Genomic DNA, 19,502 nt, shown 5'->3' on the forward strand with positions numbered 1-19,502 from the left:
GGAAGTAACCAGCCACCAAGGACCCACTGAGTCCAAGGCAGGGAGAGCGGAGAGTAGCGAGCCGAAAGGAGCCAGCCCGGTGGGGATTGGGCATTGCCCACTTATCTTCCAAACCCTCAGCCATCACTGGGGCTGCTCTGCCTCAACGGGCCACATACATTCCCTAGAATCTTGGGCCCCAGGATCCTTGCTTTCAGAATATTTGGTGCCATCAAGCTGGGCCTGGGCCTGTGAAAGGCCTTCGCTGGACTCCAACCAGGGTGATTTGTCATCTGGGTGCAGAGAGGGACATGAGCTGCCAACTGGACCTGATTCTATAATATTCACTGTGGGCATCCCAGAGGAGACAGGTGTGTCTGAGATTTGGGAAGATGGAGGGTGGGCCTGCTGTGTGAGAATGTGTGGTGAGGAGTCTGGAGTCATAAAGATATTCTGAGGTCTTGAATTTTAGCAAAATCTTGTTTTGTCAAAACAGCTTTCTGTGGTGGACAAGGACTCCTCTGCAGCTTTGAGCCCCTGCCCAAGTACCCAGAATGCTGCTCACTCCCTGGCACTGGGCAGCCGTGGGGATAACCGTTTGACAAAGCTCCATCTCCAGTGCTGGCTGCCCAGCCTCAGTTCCCTGACTTGAGGGTCCACTTTGGTTAAAGGGGGTTCCTACTGTTTGTTTGATCTGGGCAGTTAACTATACCCGGCTGTTGGTCACTAGGATGGAGAACAGAAGCCACAGGGGACTGAGATGGTGGTTCCATTTTTGGTCCCTGGCTCACTTCAAGGGACTAGAAAGGGACAGAGGTTTGGGGCTTATATTTTCACCCAAGCTTATAGCTGTTCCAGCCCTAGACTGGGGGATAGAGGCTACAACCCCTCTGTAGCCCCAAGCTCTGACCTCTTCTGTGATTAATGAGCTGACGATTCTGCATCGATAAGGAATTAACCTGGAGCCCCTACCCATCAATAGTCAGGAGTCCAGGTCCCAGCCTCACCCCCACCCCTGACAGTGCTCCAGGGCCCCTGAGCAGACCAACCCCACACTGCTTTACAAACCCGTAGCCAAGTCCTTTCCCACACTGCGGCCAGGAATTAACCCCTTAACTGCCTCTGTTCATACCACCCCATCATCCACCCCTCCCTATACACATGCACAGAGGCAGCAGCTGTTTATACTGGTTTAATCCATGTCAAATGTAGTTTACAAAGGGAAAGGACAAGTACCTTTGTATAGAATATACAGACACAGCATCACACCATGGGGCCCACAAGAAGGGCAGGGGAGACAACACTTTTCCCTGGGAACAGCAGTCTAATCCCAGGAAAGGTTCTCTGCAGAAGGCTGGGTAGCCAGGAGCACCCTCATCCAGCCCCAGTCTCAGCCCCCTGCTTCAGCTCGGTTCCCATTTCCTGTGCCTCCCCCCTCCCCCAACTCCTTATGAAGAGCCCCAGGAGCTAAGACTAAGGAGAGGATCATGTCCCTTGGGGCACGTGCCCCACGTCTGGGAGAAGAAATATACACCACTGAACACCGAGCACATGGGAGAGGGAAGAGAACCACGGGAGAGGGAGAGGGAGAGGGAGAGGCAGAGGCAGAGGCAGAGGCAGAGGCAGAGGCAGAGGCAGAGGCAGGCACCCCAAGAGGTGGATGGGCCGAGCCCCCAGCCAGCCCTAAAGGAGGCACTGCTTCCAGGTGTTCTTAACAAAAGAAGAAAATCATACAACCAAAGGGGAGGGGACGGGGTAGAGGGTGAGGAGTTGTCCCATTTATACACAACATTGTAAACATACACGGTCTATATTACATGTGCTTCAGTCTGGTGTTTGCATGTCTGTCTGTCCGTCTGTCAGTCGGGGGGGCTGGATCTCAGGAGCCTTGCCTGGCTACTCCCCCTACCCCCACCTCCCTGCCCCACCCTGGGAACGGAACCTGGAACAGGTATGGTCCCCAATCTTGGTGGGAGCCAGCAGGCAGGGCCTGGGCCTCAGCCTCCACTCTGGCTCGAGTCCTGTGTGTGTGCATGTGTGTGTGCGTTCATGTGTGTGCATGTATGTACACGGGGAACCTGTGTGCAAGTATGTACAAGGGGGGGGGTCACGTCACAGGCGGGGCAGGTGGGGCGCTCGAGGCAAGGCCTGCCTGGGGTGGCTAGCTCACAAGTAGATTCTCCGCAGGTCTCCGGGCGCTGTGATGGTGTTGCACTGAGGGCAGAGCTTCTTGGCACCCTGCAGGGAGAACAGGGAGGGCTCTGGGTTATACCCTGTGCCGCACATTTGCTCGTGTGAGCCCCTGGGCCTGCAGCCGCATCTCCCCGAACCAGCTGTGTGCTGGGACCTCGGACCGGTCCTGCCCGCCTGGGCTGGGGAGGCATGGGCGGCCTCTGTGAGCAGGCAGGCACACTCCTGTGTTGGGGAGACGCCAGGATCAAACCGGCTGGCCAGGCCCGCAGCGGGAGCCCCAGTAATGAGAACAAGGCTGGGTCCAGCTGTGGCTGCCGCGGCCCTAACGAGATTACACGCGGCCTTTGATCAGGACACAGAGCCCACGTCCGGGCCTTTTATTGCTGTCTCCGGGCGACATTTTAATGGCTGCTCCCGAGCGAAGAACAGGGGCAGGAGCAGAAGGAGCTTAGTAATGGGAGGGGGAGGGGCTGAGGCCCTGGTCCTGCTCACCCACACCCAGCCTCCTCCTGACCCGGGATCTCACTGCTGTGTGTAATACGTGGGCCTGCTGGGGTGGGGGGACGGGGGAAGGGAGCAGGCAGAGAACCCACGCGTGGGGAGAATTTAATAAACCTGGGTGGGGGAGGAGGGAGGGCAGTGAGCTTGGGGGTGAATATCCTGGCTTCGGGCTGTGGTCTATGCTTCTGCTCCCCCTGCCCCTCGCTCCTCCTCCCCCGAAGCAGGCTCAAGCATGAGCATGGACATCTGGGCAGTACCCCAAATGGCCACCCACTCCCGACCCCCATGCCACTTCACCAGGGTCCGCAGCCAGCACTCCTCACAGTGCACATGCCAACACTGGATGGACGTTAGAGGCATCGAGTATGAGTCCTAGGGAGAAAATGGGCAGAGAAGGGAGGGGTCACTCTGAGGCTGTCCCACCCTCTGAAGGGCCCAGATCACAGGGCAGAGACCCTCTCCAACCCCCAGGGAGCACTGAAGCCTGAGCAAGGGCGCCCGAGGTTCCCTTCCTCTCACCATGCAGATGAGGCATTTGTAACGGTCCCCACGGGATAGCTGCCGCTCAAGTTCCCTGACCCGAGCCTTCAGGGCCTCAAACGTGGTCACAGCTGAATCTTCGGTGATTCTGCAAAGAGGATGGCATACCTGGGCAGGCAGCAGGCTGGCATCCCTAACCTGAACCTCCAGCCTACAACTCCCTTGAATTCCAGAATCACATATACAGATGTCTGCTAGACACCCACCCATATCCCAGATCCGCAAACTCCACATTCCAGAACTGCACTCCTCACCCTCCTTGCTCCTCCACCTCCATCCTGGTGAATTTCTAAACCAGATACCCGGGAACCATTCTCAAACCACTTCTTCCCAGTCACTCCTGACATCAGAATCTGTCATCTAGCTCCTAATATCTCTGGCATCTCCACTTCTTTCCATAGCTACCACCCCTAGTCCAGGTGCTCATGATTTCCTCTGTGGATTGTGCCACCAACCTGAACGGCCTCTCAGCCTCCAGTCCCCTCATTCCATTCTGTTCTCCTAGCACCTAGAATTCTGCAAACCTGACCACTTCTCCTTCTAACATTTTAGTGTCTACCTCAGAATAAAGCTCCACCAAACTCTCCACAAGATTACAAGGGCCTCCTTGGGCTGGTCCCCGCCAGCCGCATCCCTCAGTGCCCTGCCACGTACTTTATGCTCCATTCATGCCAAACTCCTGAGTTTCCCCACACACCCCACCATTTTTCACTCCACTGGCCTCTCAGCACTTTCTGCTTCTTCTGGATCACCCCAACCTCCTAACTCACTAGTCCCATCTCATCATTCAGGCCTAGTTCCCACCTCCTCCCAGAAGCCTCTTCCAAGCCCCCAGCCAGTACCCCAATGGTGGCTGCCCCTTCTGTGCTCTTCCAGCCCCTGTACTGGACTTCACCATAGCAGTATAACCACAAATGCCTGTCACTGCTAGACTCACTTCCCTGAGGGCAAGCTGCTCACTCCACCAATACTGCCTCTGAACATTAGCCCCATACTAGGCACGTGAGTATGAATAAACATCTGCTGCAGAAATAGCTGGTCTAACCCCCAGGGAGAGTGAGAAATGTGGGGACTGAAGAGGCCCCTGGGCTACAGTCCTAGCCTACCTCAAGGGCTCCTGGTTGCTTCTGCCTAGGCATGTCAGATGTCCTGTTGGTCCTCACCCGTAGTCCAAGCCCTGCACAAGGTCCCTACAACTTCCTGAAGACTCTCTGAGCTGCAATACTGAACAGGGAATAGCTAGGACTATTCTGAAGAGTGATCCCTCCCACCTCTCCTAAAACAAGTCAACAGAACCTGGAGAGGCTCACAGGAGGAAGAATGCTTCCTGGAGGAGTAGAAAAGATGGCACTGGAGACAGGCTTTAGGGAATAATAATGACAATAATACAAATAAAAGAGCTAAAATTTATTAAGCACTTACTAAATGCCAGGGATTGTACTGAGGGATTAAAAGTAATTATCTTATTTACACCTCACAAAAACCCCATGAGGAGATCCTAATACTCCTATTTTATATATGAAGAAACTAAAGCACAGAAACATTAAGTAGCCTGTCCAAGGTTCACAGAGTGGGTAAGATGGGATTCAAACCCTGGCAGACTGATTCTGTGATCAACCAGTAACTGTGTAAGTAACCACTACCCTACACTGGCTACACCCAGGAGGAGACAGGCCTCCAGGCTGAGGGAACAGTGGGAACCAAGGCCTAGAGGCCCTAGAGCCCCATCTGGCTGGAAGGCTCACTTCTGAGTAAGCAGAAGGTGCTGCACTGGGAAAGGAGACTGTGTCCAAGAAGACCCCAGATGCCGCAATCAGAAAAGAAAGTTTATCTTACAGGCAATTTACAGGAAGTTGTTGAGAATGTTGGAAGAGGGCTGTAAAGGGTAAGAGCTGAGGTTTAAAGGGTGTATTCAGTCAGCTGAGGTAGAATCACAAGGGTGGTGTGTGGGCAAGGACCATCTCCTAGGGTGGTCTGTCTTGCCAGCTTAGGGGAGACAGTTGGCCCAGAAAGCCTGAAAGCTTACAGGTAGTCTGTCCCTGCTGGGTGTAAGTGGTATTGGGGGCCATGGGTAGGATGGTGGGAAACATTTCATGGGCAGCAATGAACTTTGATCTCTGACCTTTCTCTTTTAGGGCACTAGCAGTGACACAGAATGTGACTTCCTGATGGCTGTGTCCCTATGTCAGGGATGCTCTAGATCCATCACTCCATGGGTCCATGATTCTTTCTGCCTTGCCTCTCTCCAGGGAAGCCGAGAAAGGCTCTGACTACAACTCCTCCTGGCATTGGCGGATTTCCTGGGAGCATCCATTCAACTTTCCAGCTCTGGAAAGCTTTTACCATCCCCTCCTTCCTCACAAGCACTTGCACAGCTGGCTCCTCCCCCAGACATTTTGCCCAATGCTCTATGTGCCATCCCCACCTGGACTGCTGGTAAGTTCCTGACAAGGAGACAAGGATGGGTAGCTGTGTTCCCTTCCTCTCCAAGGACCAGGCTGATCCTATGAGGTTATTTCAAAGGTTGGGAAACCAAGGCCTGGAGCTGGGGGCAGCCTACCCCAGAGTAGAAAACTAACTGTCAAACCCCAAACCAGAGAATGAGTTAGAGCCGGGAAGGCAAAAAGGATGGGGCCAGGAGAGAATGAAGCCATTTCCCACTTCCATCTCCAAAGGCTCCAAGGCCACATCCAATTCCAGAGCCCACCCTCCCTTGGATTTGCTCGGCACATAACTGGCCTCTATTCTTTGCTGTGGTGAAATATCCAATCCTCCAGGCCCCTGACCCAGGTAGGTTGTGAGCTATTCCTGAGCCCCTCGGGGGTATGGGGTGGAGAATTTCTTGGAAGAAGCCATGTCTTCCTGCCTTCCTCCTTCCCTAGGTTGTGAAAAAGATCTAGGATGGGAACCCATAATGTGTACGGGGAAGAGAGACATCATGGGGACTGAAGGGCCCTAATCTTGGCAAATCCAGACCCAATGGAGATCTCTGCACATGACTGAGCCAGTCCCCAGTTCATCCCAGACAGCCCTGCCCACTGGTGCCTGTGCTTACACAGGTGGGACAGTCCCCAGCTCCCCCAGCCCTCAGAGGGTAGGACCTTCATGGATGGCCACTGGTTCTGGCCCCCACCTCCCCCTTGGGCGCCATCCCTGATTAATGATCTTGTCTTTCTGATTTATGAGCAGCCCCTCCAGATGAGGGTGGGTGCCCCTTACGGCCCCGCCCGCCCCACTCAGCTGGAGTAGGAGAGAATTATTAAATAAACATCCATACGTCATTCCTCCCCCCCCAAAGCTGGTTGCGCCGAACCCGTGCGGCCCGCTCCGGCGCTGACATGGAGCAGCTGCGGTGATTCATGGGCAGCTGGGCCCCGCGCTGCGGCCCATACATCATGCCAGCAGCACTCACGGCCCTGGCCGAGATAAACTGATCAAGCACAACGGGCTGGAATGAATTTATGACAACACAAAATGGAGGGAAACAAATGGGAGGTGACCCTGGGCCACCGACCCGGCCCTGCACTGGCCTGCAATCCACTCTCCTGGCAGAAGGCAAGATGGAACACTGGCCCTGGAATGAAGAGGTTGCCTTTTAACCCTGGGCAACCTAGCCTCGAGAGGAGGGAGGGGTGGGTGTGAGGAGTTAGGCAATGGCCAATGGCAGCAGCTCCAGGCAGCCAGAACTGGACAATGCCACCTCCTGGGGCCAGAACTGGCCTTGCCTGGCCTTCTGGAAAGGCACTAAGGTGCCCTGCTGATTTCAAATCCTGGTGGCTCCTGAGGATCCAGGCCAGGGGTTGCCCAACCCTGGGGGAAGTGCTAACGGATCCCCTTTTCCCCTGCCTGAGAACACGGGCCAAAAATTCCTACCAGAAGTGATGAGACCCAATACTCCTGCCTAAAACCCACTGCAAGCGCCACCCGGGACAAGAAAAATGAAACCAATTTAGCTCCCGATTAAGAAACAGAAACTGGAGATGAATCAAGTGTGCTGGCTGGGCTGGGTGGCCATACATCACATTCCCTGGGCGGAGGCCTCTGCAGCGGGCGTGCAGGCAGGCAGGCAGGCTGACTGCTCCTCCCTCCACCAAGGCTCCCAGGGCCTGGGCCCAGCGATCAATTCACAGAGGCATGCTCAGCACCAGCTGGGCCCCACCGTCAGCTGTGTGCCCAGGGCAGCAGGCCTTCCTGCTAGCAAAGGGCCCCTCGCCCTCCAACTGAGCTGTGGTTCCCCGGGCCTCCCTCCTGGCCAAACACTCACTTCTCGATGTCACTGTTCTTGCAGGTCTTCTGCATGGCCTCCTGCTTGCTGCTCTCACCGTTGCTGGTAGATGGCATCTCTGCTGGGACAGAGAGGCAACTCACACTCTGGCCAGACTGGGCAGCACAGGTGAGGGGTTGGGCTTGAGGCAGTCACTACCACCCCCCATCACTCCTAACCTGCGTCAGGACTTACCGTCACTGGCCCATTTAGAGAACTCAGGTGTGATGCGTGTGCTGGGAGGGCCACCACTAGAGGAAAGGAAGGAGGAAGAACGAAGTGAGCCCTGAAGGCAGGCAGGATAACCTTGAGGGCGGGTACTGGGTTGACACCCACCTCAGGGCTTCCCATCCCTCTAACCCACCCGCCCAAGCCTGTGCCCACACTTGCTTTAGGACTGCGCCCCGGAGTGCCTCTCTCTCCTTGGCTTCACCGGGCTCCTCGCCTGTGCAGGGGATGACGTCGGCCTCCGTGTATCTGGCATGGTGGTCAAGGACAATGGATCCTAGTTTGCGGTGGGCCATGAGGCTTGAATCCTCAGGAGGGCTCCCCCGGCCCAAGCTGAGACACTGACCCTAGGGGGGTGGTGTGGATGAGTGACCGGAGGTGCTCGCTACTTTTCTTATTCCCTTTGGAATGTCCCACCAGCCCCACCTTGTCCCGCAGTGCCCCAAGGATACTGTGGTTTCCCATACTCCAGAGTGTCATCCCCATCCACATCCAAGTCAGCATCACTGTCCGGATTCTCTTTGCCGCTGCACATGATGAAGCCAGAGCCTGTGGGAAGCAGGATATGAGGAGGGCCTGGGGCCAGCAAGACGAGTCCAAGGGTACCCCTTCTGTTTCCCTAGGTACGGGTCAGGTTTTGGGCTAGGTAAGGCCAAACAGAAACTTGGGCTTGGGATATAGAGAGCCAAGAAACTTGGGTGCTCTTGACTGACATTTCAGTCCTTTTCACTCTGCACACCTCAGCCTTCTCTGCACTGCCTCCTGCTCCAAGTGGTCTCTGCTTATAAACTAGCCCATTCATACACTAGGTCAGGTCCTCAGGAGACACCTAGTCTAGGCCTGCTGAACACCTGTCTTCCAGGTCTAAGAAGAGCAGGAAGAAGACAGAGACATTCAGGTCTACAAGGCCACCCCCACCCAGGACCTGGGCATCCCGTGTCCCATGGTCCAGCCTGACAAGTCTACCAGAAGGGAGAGTAGGCTGGCAAAGGCCCGTCGGAGCCATACAGCGGGACCCCCAGCCAACATCCTGGTTTTGGCCGTCAGGTCCTTGCCAGCAAAAACACCAGGCAGCTGTTCAAATATTTGGTGTCTGAAGCGCCTGACATTAATTATTCATCCCAACCTCACTCAGCCCAGATTCCTGGACAAGTGCAGTTATAAAGGGATTAAGAAGGGATGGCCGAGGGAGGACAAGCATGCACACCTGCTTCTCAAAGCAGTCCATGGAGGCAAGCAGGTGGGCGGAGGCAGGGCCAAGGGCCGGGCAGGCAGCTGACCTCACCGAGGTGCATCTGGCACAGCCACAGGTGGACTCTCGGCCAGTGGCGGCGGTGGTGATGTAAGGCACTGAGTTGCTGAAGCTACTCCAGGCCCGCTCACCTGCCATGTGGTCTGACTCCCAGGACCACCCTTCCTGATGGCCCAGGGCCAGTGACCACAAAGCTGCTTCTCCCTCCCCGCCCATGTCTTCTCCCAGTGGTCCCCGTCTCGGACCACATCTCATGAGCCAGTGGAACAGCCCTGCCGGGGACAAAAGGGGCTGCAAGCGATGGGATCTGGGTTGAGTGGAATCAGAGGTGTGAAGCAGCTCAGGGTTCTGCCTGATGATCTCAGACATTTCTTGTTCATTCTTCCCACTTCCAGGGTCTTAACACGCTCATCAGGGCAACAGACATGTAACGGGTTGTCACACCTCTCGCCTGTTCCTTCACCCTGTTACCTTAGAGCTCTGACCCTCCTTTTCCCTGCTCCAGCAGTGTCTGCAGCTCCCCTCTGCATGCACGACCAAGTCCCAGCTCCTCAGTTAGACCCGCTAAGCTCCGGATGCCCCCACTTCTCCACCTTCCCTCTTTCTCTCACTTCACTCCATAAGCTCCACATATACGGATAGACTACTTACTGCACCTCAAACGTCACCGTGTCCTGCTCATGCTCTCCCCTCCATCTGGAATGTTCTCCACCTTTCAAGCCCATTTCGAAAGCACTTTCTTCCTGATCCTTCTTCTCCCTCCTGCACCTCTGGTCTCTGGTCTCACAAAGGTTCCACCCATCCCAGAGGTAAGCAGCACCAGGGAAAGAGAGAGGCCAGGCACTGCCCAGGCTCCACCCCTCCCTGCCAGTCCTCATCTGCCCTCCACACTGAGGCACCAACAAACTCGAGGCAGCAGGCAGGTCAGCAGCGGGGCCATTAAGCTGAGAAAACACCAAGTTACAGCCCTGTCTACTGTTCATGGCCAAGTGTCCTGACAAGCAATTCCTGCCTTGTGGGTGAATGGCACCTCTATAAACCCTCTGACAGTTTGGGAGACAAACTCCGCCATCAATCAGAATGTGGCCGTCAGGTTCACTTACAGCCTGCGCCTCCCGATCTCTGCCAACCTCCCTCCCCCAAGTACATGCAGCTCAGCAGTCAGCCTCACATCCTTGGCTTAGCCAGGGCCTGCCTGGCCCTGCCCAGCCCTGCCTTTTGGGTGGGCGAGAAGCAAAGCCGAGAATCCTGGCACCACTCCTCAGCCCAGTATGGCTCCCATGGCACAGCTGAGAAAACGGGGCACCGCCAAACTGCCAGGAAAAGTCCTAGCTTCTCAACACATAAAGCAGCCCAGTGGCTGAAGTCCTTATCTCTGCAGTCTCATTGCCTAGCAGGCCTGAACCAGGTCTTGTACTCCAGTGGAACATAGCTATTGTGGTTTCCCAAGTCCTGCATGTTTTCTCATGCCCCCATGCCTTTGTACTTCCTGTTATCTCTGCCTAGAAACATCTCCCTCTTGGTCTACAGAACAAATTCCTGCTCGCTCTGCGAGTCTGACTCTTCTCAATCATGCCTTCTATTCATAGTGCCTACACATGGTAGTTGCTCTATAAATACCTCCTGAATGAACTCACCTCAACATTCTCTCAACCTTTATCGAACTCACCCTCTGCCTGGCTTCACACTGAGGACAGTGTTTCCAGATCTGATTCCTACCCTCAAGGTGCTGAGTGTGGACGAGACGTCCCCAGACATTTCTGCATAGGGGTCCCTTCCGTGGCGTCCATCCAGGCTCCTGTGCAACTCCAAAATCGTATTTATTACCACGTATTGTCACTGTCCCTTACCAGAATGAAAGCCCAAGTCTGTGATCTCAGCGTCATCCAGCACAGAGCTGGCCAGGCCCACAGCGCGTGCCATACAACACACCCGAGCAGTAATGGCTTAATGCCAACAGTGCTGTTCTATCAGGTCCTGGGAGCCCTGTGCCAGAAGGAAGGCCAAGGCCTGATTAGCTGGTGGCCTGGAGAAATCTCTCAGGCCACAACCCTCCCTCTCAGACCCCAGCTTTCCGGTGAGCCGCGACCTTCTGCTGCCTTGACCAGCCTGGCAGGATGGAGAGCACAACACATCTTGTTTGCCAAGGAAAAGGCCTGTCTCTGGTCTGAGCAGTTTCCTCTGACACTGACCCCATCCCCCAGCAGAGACAGATGTTGGGAACCTCTCCCTACCCCCACAGGTGTTCAGAACAGGCTGCCACCACCAATTTCACTCTTGTGCTGCCCCAGCCAGCTCCAACCTCCTTCCCAGCACATTAAACTTTATTTTCTTAATGAAATGTCACTTGCTGACTTCTGGCAGAATCATAATAAAAAGAAACGGCCATAAAGCCGTTTTATGCAGACAGCGCCCCTGCCAGCTTGCGCCCCCCCACCCTGATTTGAGAAGAAGGCTCCAGTCATTTTATGTTCTCAGCTGCTGGAACATCCCAAGCCAGTACTCAGAGGCAAGATGGCACAGAGTACTCCTTTCCAAGCCTCTGGCTCCTGTTCTGTGCAGCTCCAGGGATAACAGGCAAGCTGCCACTCCTGATGCTACTATCCAGGGAAGGGACTCTGCCCCTGGGACCTGCAAGATGACCCAGAGTACCCTTTAGTCACCAGGGAGGCCGCCTTGCTGAGGCTCAGCCCCACTGTATTGTGGCACAAAGGGCTGGGCTGCCACCCACAGGCAGACTAAGCCTGAGAGTCAGTGATGCTCAGCAGTGGGGGCCTGGTCCTGGGAGGACGGGCGGTGCAAAAAACCTCCAACTGGACACTAGCAATAGAAAGGGAGAGGGTTAAGTGCATATATGATAAGCAAAGCCTAAATTTTATAAAAACGACCCCCTCTCATAAACTCCTTTTTTCTTAGGTCAAAGAGAGAGACAGAAAAAAATCAGCGTTAATTTGATCAATTGATCAGATAATCGATTGAGAAACTGGAGATGCCCGCTTACTGGGGGCAGTAACGTCCTGGAACATGAAACCACAAAAAAGGAGCCATCGATTTCCTCACCTGCTGCTCCCAACAAAACCAGAGCCCAGGGAGAAAGGAGTCCTGGGGCCTCTGGAGGCCTGTGCTCTCCAAAGGTGTGGTTTGAGGGTGGTGGTGCACAGCAGCAGCTTCCGGAGAGTTTTACACTGGAATTAGTTACAGATGCAGTTACGGTGTCTTGTGTAAACGCCATCGATTGGGGAGCTGACAGTCTGGGGAGCTGCGATGCGGGACAATCAATCGGCCTGCAGTGTCACCTGCCACCTCGCTGAACAGTTGACAATGCAATTATCCAGTGTGGAGGCAGGGAGTTGGCGTGTGTCAAACGCACTTAGCCACTTTCCAGGCCTCCTCGATAACGTGTTTCACTGCCTCACGTCAGGAGAGACGTAGAGAGACAGACGCCGTTTAAAACCATTGATACTTACTCCTTCTGCCTGTACTCCCCGTCCCGGCTTAACAATTGTGTTCCAAAAGGCGAATAAATCCCGACAGTCGCCACAGGGGACAAGAAGGTGCCCTGCTCCTTGCCACCTCTCCTCGCCCCTCCCAGCAGCCAACAGTTATAACTAAAGGTGGTAAGGAGGTAGAAGGTGGCAGCCCTAACACTCTCCATTCCAACACTGCCTGCAGCAGTTGGCTGTTCCAACACCTGTCACTGACTGCATCCGGCAGCAGGGCTGCGCTGGGGGACATTTTTAGCATCTGGGGTTCCCATCTTTTGGAAACCAACACGGCAAAGGAGGCAGCAGCTACGGCCAGGCCAATTTCTCCATGCCCCTGGGCTCAGAACACCTCTCAACCCCTTGACCCATAATCTGGAGCTGAAGTTTTATCAAGCAACAGCCAGTTAAAAGACCTGTGCCACAGCTGCCCTGCCTGTCCTCTCCATGGCATCTCATCCCAGGCCACATGGAACCAGCCTAAATCTAAGGCAAGAACTCGAGAAAGATGCAGTCCCTAGGCCAGGACTGGGGCAGGGCAGAGGCCCTGGACAGTGGGTTCTCTTAGTATCATCCCTGTCCTCCACCTGTTTGATTCAAAGGGGCTCAGTGCTGGATTCCAGGGATGCATTTCCCTCCAGGGCTCAAAGATGGAGTTGCAGCAACTTCCACTTCCTGTGCCGCCTCCTGGGAAATCCCTCCATCTCGCCACTCATGTGCCCACCACATCACTGTGACCTTATCTGAAGCCAACCATTCCATATTCTCTCTCCAGCCTGTCCATTCCAGATATGATGAGCTCCAGGCTCCCTCAATCCAGCTGGGTGAACTTTCACTGGCAACCAAAACAGGAGGGACCAAAGCTCCCACCACAAGTCTCTTCTCCGGGACCCAGGAGCTGGTGACAGGCAATGAGGAGAGCTGGGGCTCATTCATCACATACCTCCTTTGACTATAGGCAGGAGCAGGTTTGTCCCCAAGGGTTGTATAATTAGGTTTCCGCTGTGGCCCAGCCTAGAGGTCCCTTGCTCTGCCCAGGGCTGGCATAGGGCACCAGAAGAGCGTCTTTCTTCCCTAAGTGTTGAGCTCTTTTAGGGGAATGTTGGTGAAGTACTAGGGTCCATGTGCTGCCCTTTATGCAGTTATTAACTCTGGGTGGGGAGAAACAGCACTAGCAGGTTAGCAAACCTAAGGTTCAGAGAGGACAATCAACAGCTTAGGCACGCAGCCCAGGGTGTCTCTGAGAACTGAGAAGGCCAGAGCGTTTCCTAGTCACTGAAAGTTTCTTCCAAGCTACTCTCTTGAAAACTTTATCTCTTCCTTCAGACTCTTAAAGATCCACTTCCAGCTGGACCTATCTGAGTGCTTACCTGTTCTGTCTGGTCCTTCGTTTTGTCCTAAAATACCAATTCCAAGTACTCCCAGGCCTAAGCAATCTGGGCCTCACCCTCAGTAACCACAGGCCCCATCTCCAAGGCCCATTCCCCTCAGCCAAGTGTCCCACCAAAAACTCTTGCTTGTTCACTGGTTCCACGGCAGAATACATTCAAGGAAACCGATTTGCTCCACCAGACCAGCTCACAGTGGGCCTGGTGGGAAGCTTTGCTGAGGATGATGACGGGGTCCTGGTCTGGGAGGAGGGGTAGGGGGTGATCGGATACAGGAACTTATCTGCAATTCTTTCATATCTAACAAGGACAGCAATCTCTGTTCTGTCAGCACGCACAGCTCGCCTTAAATGGGCCTCACCACTCGTCTGCTCATCCTGCCTCTGCTCCCTCTCTCTGAAGTCGGCTGGGCAGCTTCTTCAGCCAGCGTTATCACTCCCTCTAACCGGTCTTGGCAGGCAATCTAATTCCTCCTGAAAAGGTCACCGCCATTTTAACTGCCTTTCAATCACATTAAGCACGCGCTGCCCGGCTTGCGGCCCAGCCCGCCCGGCGGGCGATCAATGCGCTACACTGACACCAGCCCGCCTGGCGGGGCCACACCCAACCCCCCAAGAGTTGGGGCCTATCGGTCCTGGCCAAGGAGGGTAGACTGACAGATGGCCAGCTCCTGCAGACAGGGTTTCGGGGGCAGAGGCGGTCAGGATCAGACAGGGCCTCCTTTGATAGCACCCCCCACCGAGGAGCCTCAGCCTCCTCCGCTCCACTGCGCCCTGCTCTCTGCCTCGTGGCCCCTGCTGATCTCGCTGTAAAACAGCCTTTCAAGTCTGCCTGTCTTTTGACTGCACTAAGCTGTTTAAGAGGCGGCAGCAGCTTCTATCAGGAAAGCCGGAGCAATTCTCTGCAGATAAAGGCACCTCCGGCCCCGTTCCCTCTTCAAGTCTCACTCTCATTCTCGCTCTCCAAATCGCTCAAAGAAAAGCCCCCTTTGAACTCCTCTCAGGAATTCTTGAAAAGAACAACCTCACAGTGTAAACACTCAGGGAAAACTGACACCCGCCCATAGGGCTGAAGAGCCCCTCACACCCGCTCTGCAAGTGCGTCCCAGCGCCTGGGAAATACTTGGTTGTAGCAGCAGGCCCCATGCAGCTTCATCCCCCTAAGCCCTGTCTGGTGCCCAGAAGCCACCAGGTCCAGTTCTGTGCCAAGAAACCTGACTAAAAACTTGCCGGAGTAATGGAAGATATGAAAATCTGCAGCCACCCAACAGAGCAAACCCAGAGCGGCATCCTGGAACTGCCCCTGGAACAGACACCTGTGTGTACAAGTCACTGGACCCTGGGCTTTGCTGCTCATCCTCCCTGGGCCTCAGACACTCAGAAACTCCAGGATAGGACCAGAGTGAAATGGCAAACGGACACCCTCCCAGCTCAGTGCTCAGGCTCGGGAAACGGTTTGGCCTGATTAACCTTCCTGATTTACACTTTGGCTTGTCCCCAAACGCTTGGGCAATATGAGAGAAGCCCAGAAGCATAACGCCACACCTGGGCTCGTGGCCCCTTCATGTAGCCAGTCTGCCCTGGATGGCACTGTGGGGACCGCTCCTCAGCACCAGCCCGAGAAGCACTGCCCCCAATGAGGCAGAGACCCTCCTCCCAGCTGCTGTGAGATTCCCCAGGGACCAGACACAGCAATACTCCCAAGGGTGTTGCCCAGAGAACTGGAGGCAGATGGGAAGCAGACTGGCTCACTTAATGACCACAAGCTGCAGTGCCAGCTGTGCTTGTGCACAGAAAGAGAGAAGAGCTGGAGGCTGGGAGGCTGACAGCTCCCCCTTTGCCCTGCCCAAGGCAGAAAGCTTTGACAAGAGGACACTGACCCTGGGCACCTACCAGTCTGCTATTTGACCTGGTGGGGGTGGGGGACTTCCACTGGGCCAAGCTATGTCTCTCCAAGGAGCCAAGTAGGTAGTGGGGCTGGGCAGGGTCCTGCAGAGTCCTCTGCAGCAGCAGGGGAGAGTCCCAGGGAAGCAGGGAGCAGCTGGGCACAGGCCCCTCTTGCTTCAGGGCAGAGGGCGCCCAGGGAGAAGAGATGGGATCAGAGCTAAAATTAGATTCACCAATGAAGCTCATGGGAGGTCAAATTTTGCCATAACTCACTCTCTCCTCTGTAACTGATTTCCCTGACATGGGGCCGAGGAGGAGGAGCGGGGGGGTGGGGGTGGGGGCGGGGGGAATCCAATGTGTTTGCCTGGAAGCCCTTGGGGCCCCCAGTGCTGGAGGTGTACAGCAGGTTGCTGGATTCTCATTTATCAGCCTTAAGAGGGATGGAGTGATAAATGCATAACCGTCCCTTTAATATTTTATGCAGGTGCTAACGTGGCTTGGCTGTCACCTTCAATGCATCACCCGAGGCTGAGAGACCCCCTCGTCACTCCTAGCTTGCAGCCTCACAGTTCCATTTCCCCACCCAAATACATCCATTTTAATATGCACATCACAGGCAGGCAGCACGGTCACAAAGGAGCCCTGCCAGCAGCAGCTCGCACGTGGTGGAATGGATGACCAGCCACCAGCCCTGGCCTCTTGGCTCCCAAGAGATGGATACCCAGCAGAGGTCTGGCCACCAGAGTGCCACTGCCTATGTGTCAGCTGCTTGTACCTCGGAAACCACCTTCCAGGAGAGTGGTGGCCCGTATCCGCTTCTGCCCGCACCACTCATACTCCTCAAAGCGGTTGCTGTTCTCATGCTCGATGTCCACGGCATCATCCTCAGCCATGCAGGAGCCTTCCCTCTGTGAAGAGCAGAGCAGGATCATGCGGGTCCCAGGCCATCCCTACCTGCTCCCCAGGGCCTGCAAGGAAGGCACAGCCCTAGCCCCAAGCTGCAGTGTGCACCACAGGCCCCCAGCTCTAGGGCTCCTTTGAAGTAAACCAATCTAGAGGTCAAAGACCTGGGCTTTTCCCCAATAATTTTCCACTGGAGCCCCAGGGGAGGAGTGGGAGAGCGAAAGCAAAGGAAGAGAGCAAAGAACAGAGAGGAAGAAGCTGCTGAGACCACAGGGAGACCCCAACAGCCCATAGATCTGGAGGCAGTCAGGGGAAGGAGGGGAGGGGAGGGGAGGTAGGTGGTGATGGCCCCTCTACCTTAGAAAGGCAATGCTCCACATGCCTACTCATCTCCTGCTCCGATCCTGCCAGGGGGCGGCTGCACAGGGGACATACCTGCCCTTCATCTTGCTTCCTCCGTTTCATTTTCCCAATCCGAGCTGCATGGAGAAACCGAAAACAAAGCATAGAACAGGCAGACGGTCACTGTAGTTCCCAAGGTCCCAGTGGAGCTGACACATCCTGACCTCCTGCCAGCCATTAGCCCTTTTGTTCAGTGCCTCATCTGGCCCTCATCATGCAGCACCTTCGGCTCCTTTGGGGACTGGACCTTGCCAAGAGCACCTGGGGAGGAGATTGGTGCTAGGCCAGTGAAGTGTCCACTCTTTGGCCACAGCTGGGTCAAGCTCAACCCTTACCTTCCTACCTGCAGTGCTCAATGAATCCAGTGAGCAAAGATGCTCTCCTTGGCACTTGCTATGTGTCTCCCCAGAAGGCCAAGACCATAGGCTCTTTTAGAGTCAAGAAGCATCACTTTAGAGAACATTTCTTGGCTAGAATCCAAGGTCCCGCCAGGGGCCTGATTTGGCCTGCTGTTCACTTATCAGTTAAAACCCCTTTGTTCCTGGGCCAAGAGCCCTGAGGTACAGCCCTTACTGTCCTATGTAGAATTACCCCAGTGAGAATTTCTCTCATGTCCACTGGTCCCATTTTACAGAAGAGGAGACTGAGGCCCAGTCATAAAGGTATAGAGGATCTGAGTCAGACAGCCCAGATACCTTGAGAGGGTAGCCCTTACTGTGCCTACCCAAACCTGTTCCATCATTTCTAATCAGTGCGGATTTCTAATCACTTCTAGAAGCCCTCGAGGCAGAGGGCTCCCTGCCATGCTGTCCCGCAGGGGGCTCAATTCCAAAGTGCACGCTGCAAGCCCACAGCACTGCTAATTAATGCCGAGAGATACAATCATTTCTAATTAGCTCACTAATCCCTCTCTGCAGCCCTCCTGTCACTGAAGCAGGAAGGGGTCAAAACAAGGGACTCTGTTCCCTCTGTCCCCTCCTGTGATGCATCAGTAGAAGTAGAGCTAGCCACTCTGAGACCAGACTGACTGGGGTGGGGATAGGGGTGGAGCCAGCCAAGGAGGGAAGGGTTCCCCACTGCAAGGCCAGAAAGAACTTCCTGTGGATACTGACCCTGGTGGAAAGCTCATCACTGCAGTTTAGGGAGCGAGACACAGGTGAAAGGTGATGCAGGTGAGAGTCGATAAGTTACAGTTTAGAGCCTCAATTGTGTGTAAGGTTCAGAGCCAAATACCTTATACAAGGTAGCTCATTTTATTCTATATCCAGAAACTAGGTTGTATTATCCATTTTAACAGAAAAAGATAGTCAAGGCAGTTGTCCAGGTAGCTAAAAAGTGGCAAAGGCAGCATAGGAAACCAGGTCTGACTCCATAGCTTAGAAGGCTCTCCTGTCCCGAGTGTCCCCAACTGATCAGCATCAACAAAGATTGATCCTGTGAGTGTGCTAGGTCAGCAAGAATATGCACTTGGGGCTCCTGCCTGTTGAGGGTCTGAGGCAGGGAGCTACTCCAACCCTAAAACAGAGTAGCCCTAGAAAGAGCCAAATCATCAAGAAAGCCACCATCCCACCAGGACTGAGCATGGAGTTTGAGAAACCATAGTCTGCAGCCTGGCCCGTCTCTTCAATTTCCTGTGCTCGCACTATAGGAGATGTGACTATGTTCTGGTGCCCCGCTTGATTTTGTGGACAAAGATCTAGACTCCTTCACCTTGACTTCCCTAACCCTTGGACTCTCAGGCTTGGGCCATCTTGACACCCTAGAGCAGGGGTCCCCAACCCCCAGGCCATGGACCAGTACCAGTCCATGGCCTGTTAGGAACCGGGCCACACAGCAGGAGGTGAGCGGTGGGTGAGTGAGGGAGGCTTCATCTGTATTTACAGCCGCTCCCCATTGGTCGAATTATGGCTTGAGCTCCGCCTCCTGTCAGATCAGCGGCAGTACTAGATTCTCACAGAAGCGCAAACCCTACTGTGAACTGCGCATGCGAGGGATCTAGGTGGTGCACTCCTTATGAGAATCTAATGTCTGATGATCTGAGGTGGAGCTGAGGTGGTCCCATCACCCCCAGATGGGACCATTTAGTTGCAGGAAAACAAGCTCAGAGCTCCCACTGATTCTGCATTATGGTGAGTTGTGTAATTACTTCATTATATGTTACAATGTAATAGTAATAGAAATAAAGTGCACAATAAATGTAATGCGCTTGAATCATCCTGAAACCATCCTTCCCCCCCACCCCCCACCCCCGCCCCAGTCTGTGGAAAAACTGTCTTACACAAAACCAGTCCCTGGTGCCAAAAACGTTGGGGACCACTGCTCTAGAGCCAGGGCTAGGATGGAGAAGGGATGCTAGATATCAGAAAGGCATTGAGCAAGGTACCCTGAAACTTCTAGAAGCCTGTATGGAGCAGTGCACCAGTACAAAGGTTCCTCCCCTACCCGGCCTAAAGCTCAAGGGAGTGCCTCTCTGGTAAGCAGAAG

At 54.6% G+C, this 19,502-nt stretch overlaps 1 protein-coding gene across 3 annotated transcripts in view; it reads right to left on the reverse strand.

The window, feature by feature from the left end:
- Positions 1 to 1,598: 1,598 nt before the first annotated feature.
- Positions 1,599 to 19,502, reverse strand: part of RNF220 (ring finger protein 220) — a 214,446-nt gene continuing 196,542 nt past the window's right edge. The window contains exons 3-11 of one of the 3 annotated variants that reach the window (XM_061184314.1): positions 16,974 to 17,095; positions 16,489 to 16,621; positions 8,158 to 8,254; positions 7,868 to 7,954; positions 7,673 to 7,728; positions 7,478 to 7,556; positions 3,193 to 3,301; positions 2,971 to 3,045; positions 1,599 to 2,217 (exon numbers count right to left, since the gene is read on the reverse strand). In XM_061184314.1, the coding sequence (XP_061040297.1) occupies positions 2,146 to 2,217; positions 2,971 to 3,045; positions 3,193 to 3,301; positions 7,478 to 7,556; positions 7,673 to 7,728; positions 7,868 to 7,954; positions 8,158 to 8,254; positions 16,489 to 16,621; positions 16,974 to 17,095 (830 nt within the window). In that variant the 3' untranslated portion in view covers positions 1,599 to 2,145. The remainder of the gene's footprint in view (positions 2,218 to 2,970; positions 3,046 to 3,192; positions 3,302 to 7,477; positions 7,557 to 7,672; positions 7,729 to 7,867; positions 7,955 to 8,157; positions 8,255 to 16,488; positions 16,622 to 16,973; positions 17,096 to 19,502) is intronic. The other 2 variants (XM_061184313.1, XM_061184312.1) reach the window with 2 other exon arrangements.

Source organism: Eubalaena glacialis, chromosome 3, assembly GCF_028564815.1.
Source record: "Eubalaena glacialis isolate mEubGla1 chromosome 3, mEubGla1.1.hap2.+ XY, whole genome shotgun sequence".
Classification (NCBI taxonomy): Eukaryota; Metazoa; Chordata; class Mammalia; order Artiodactyla; family Balaenidae; genus Eubalaena; species Eubalaena glacialis.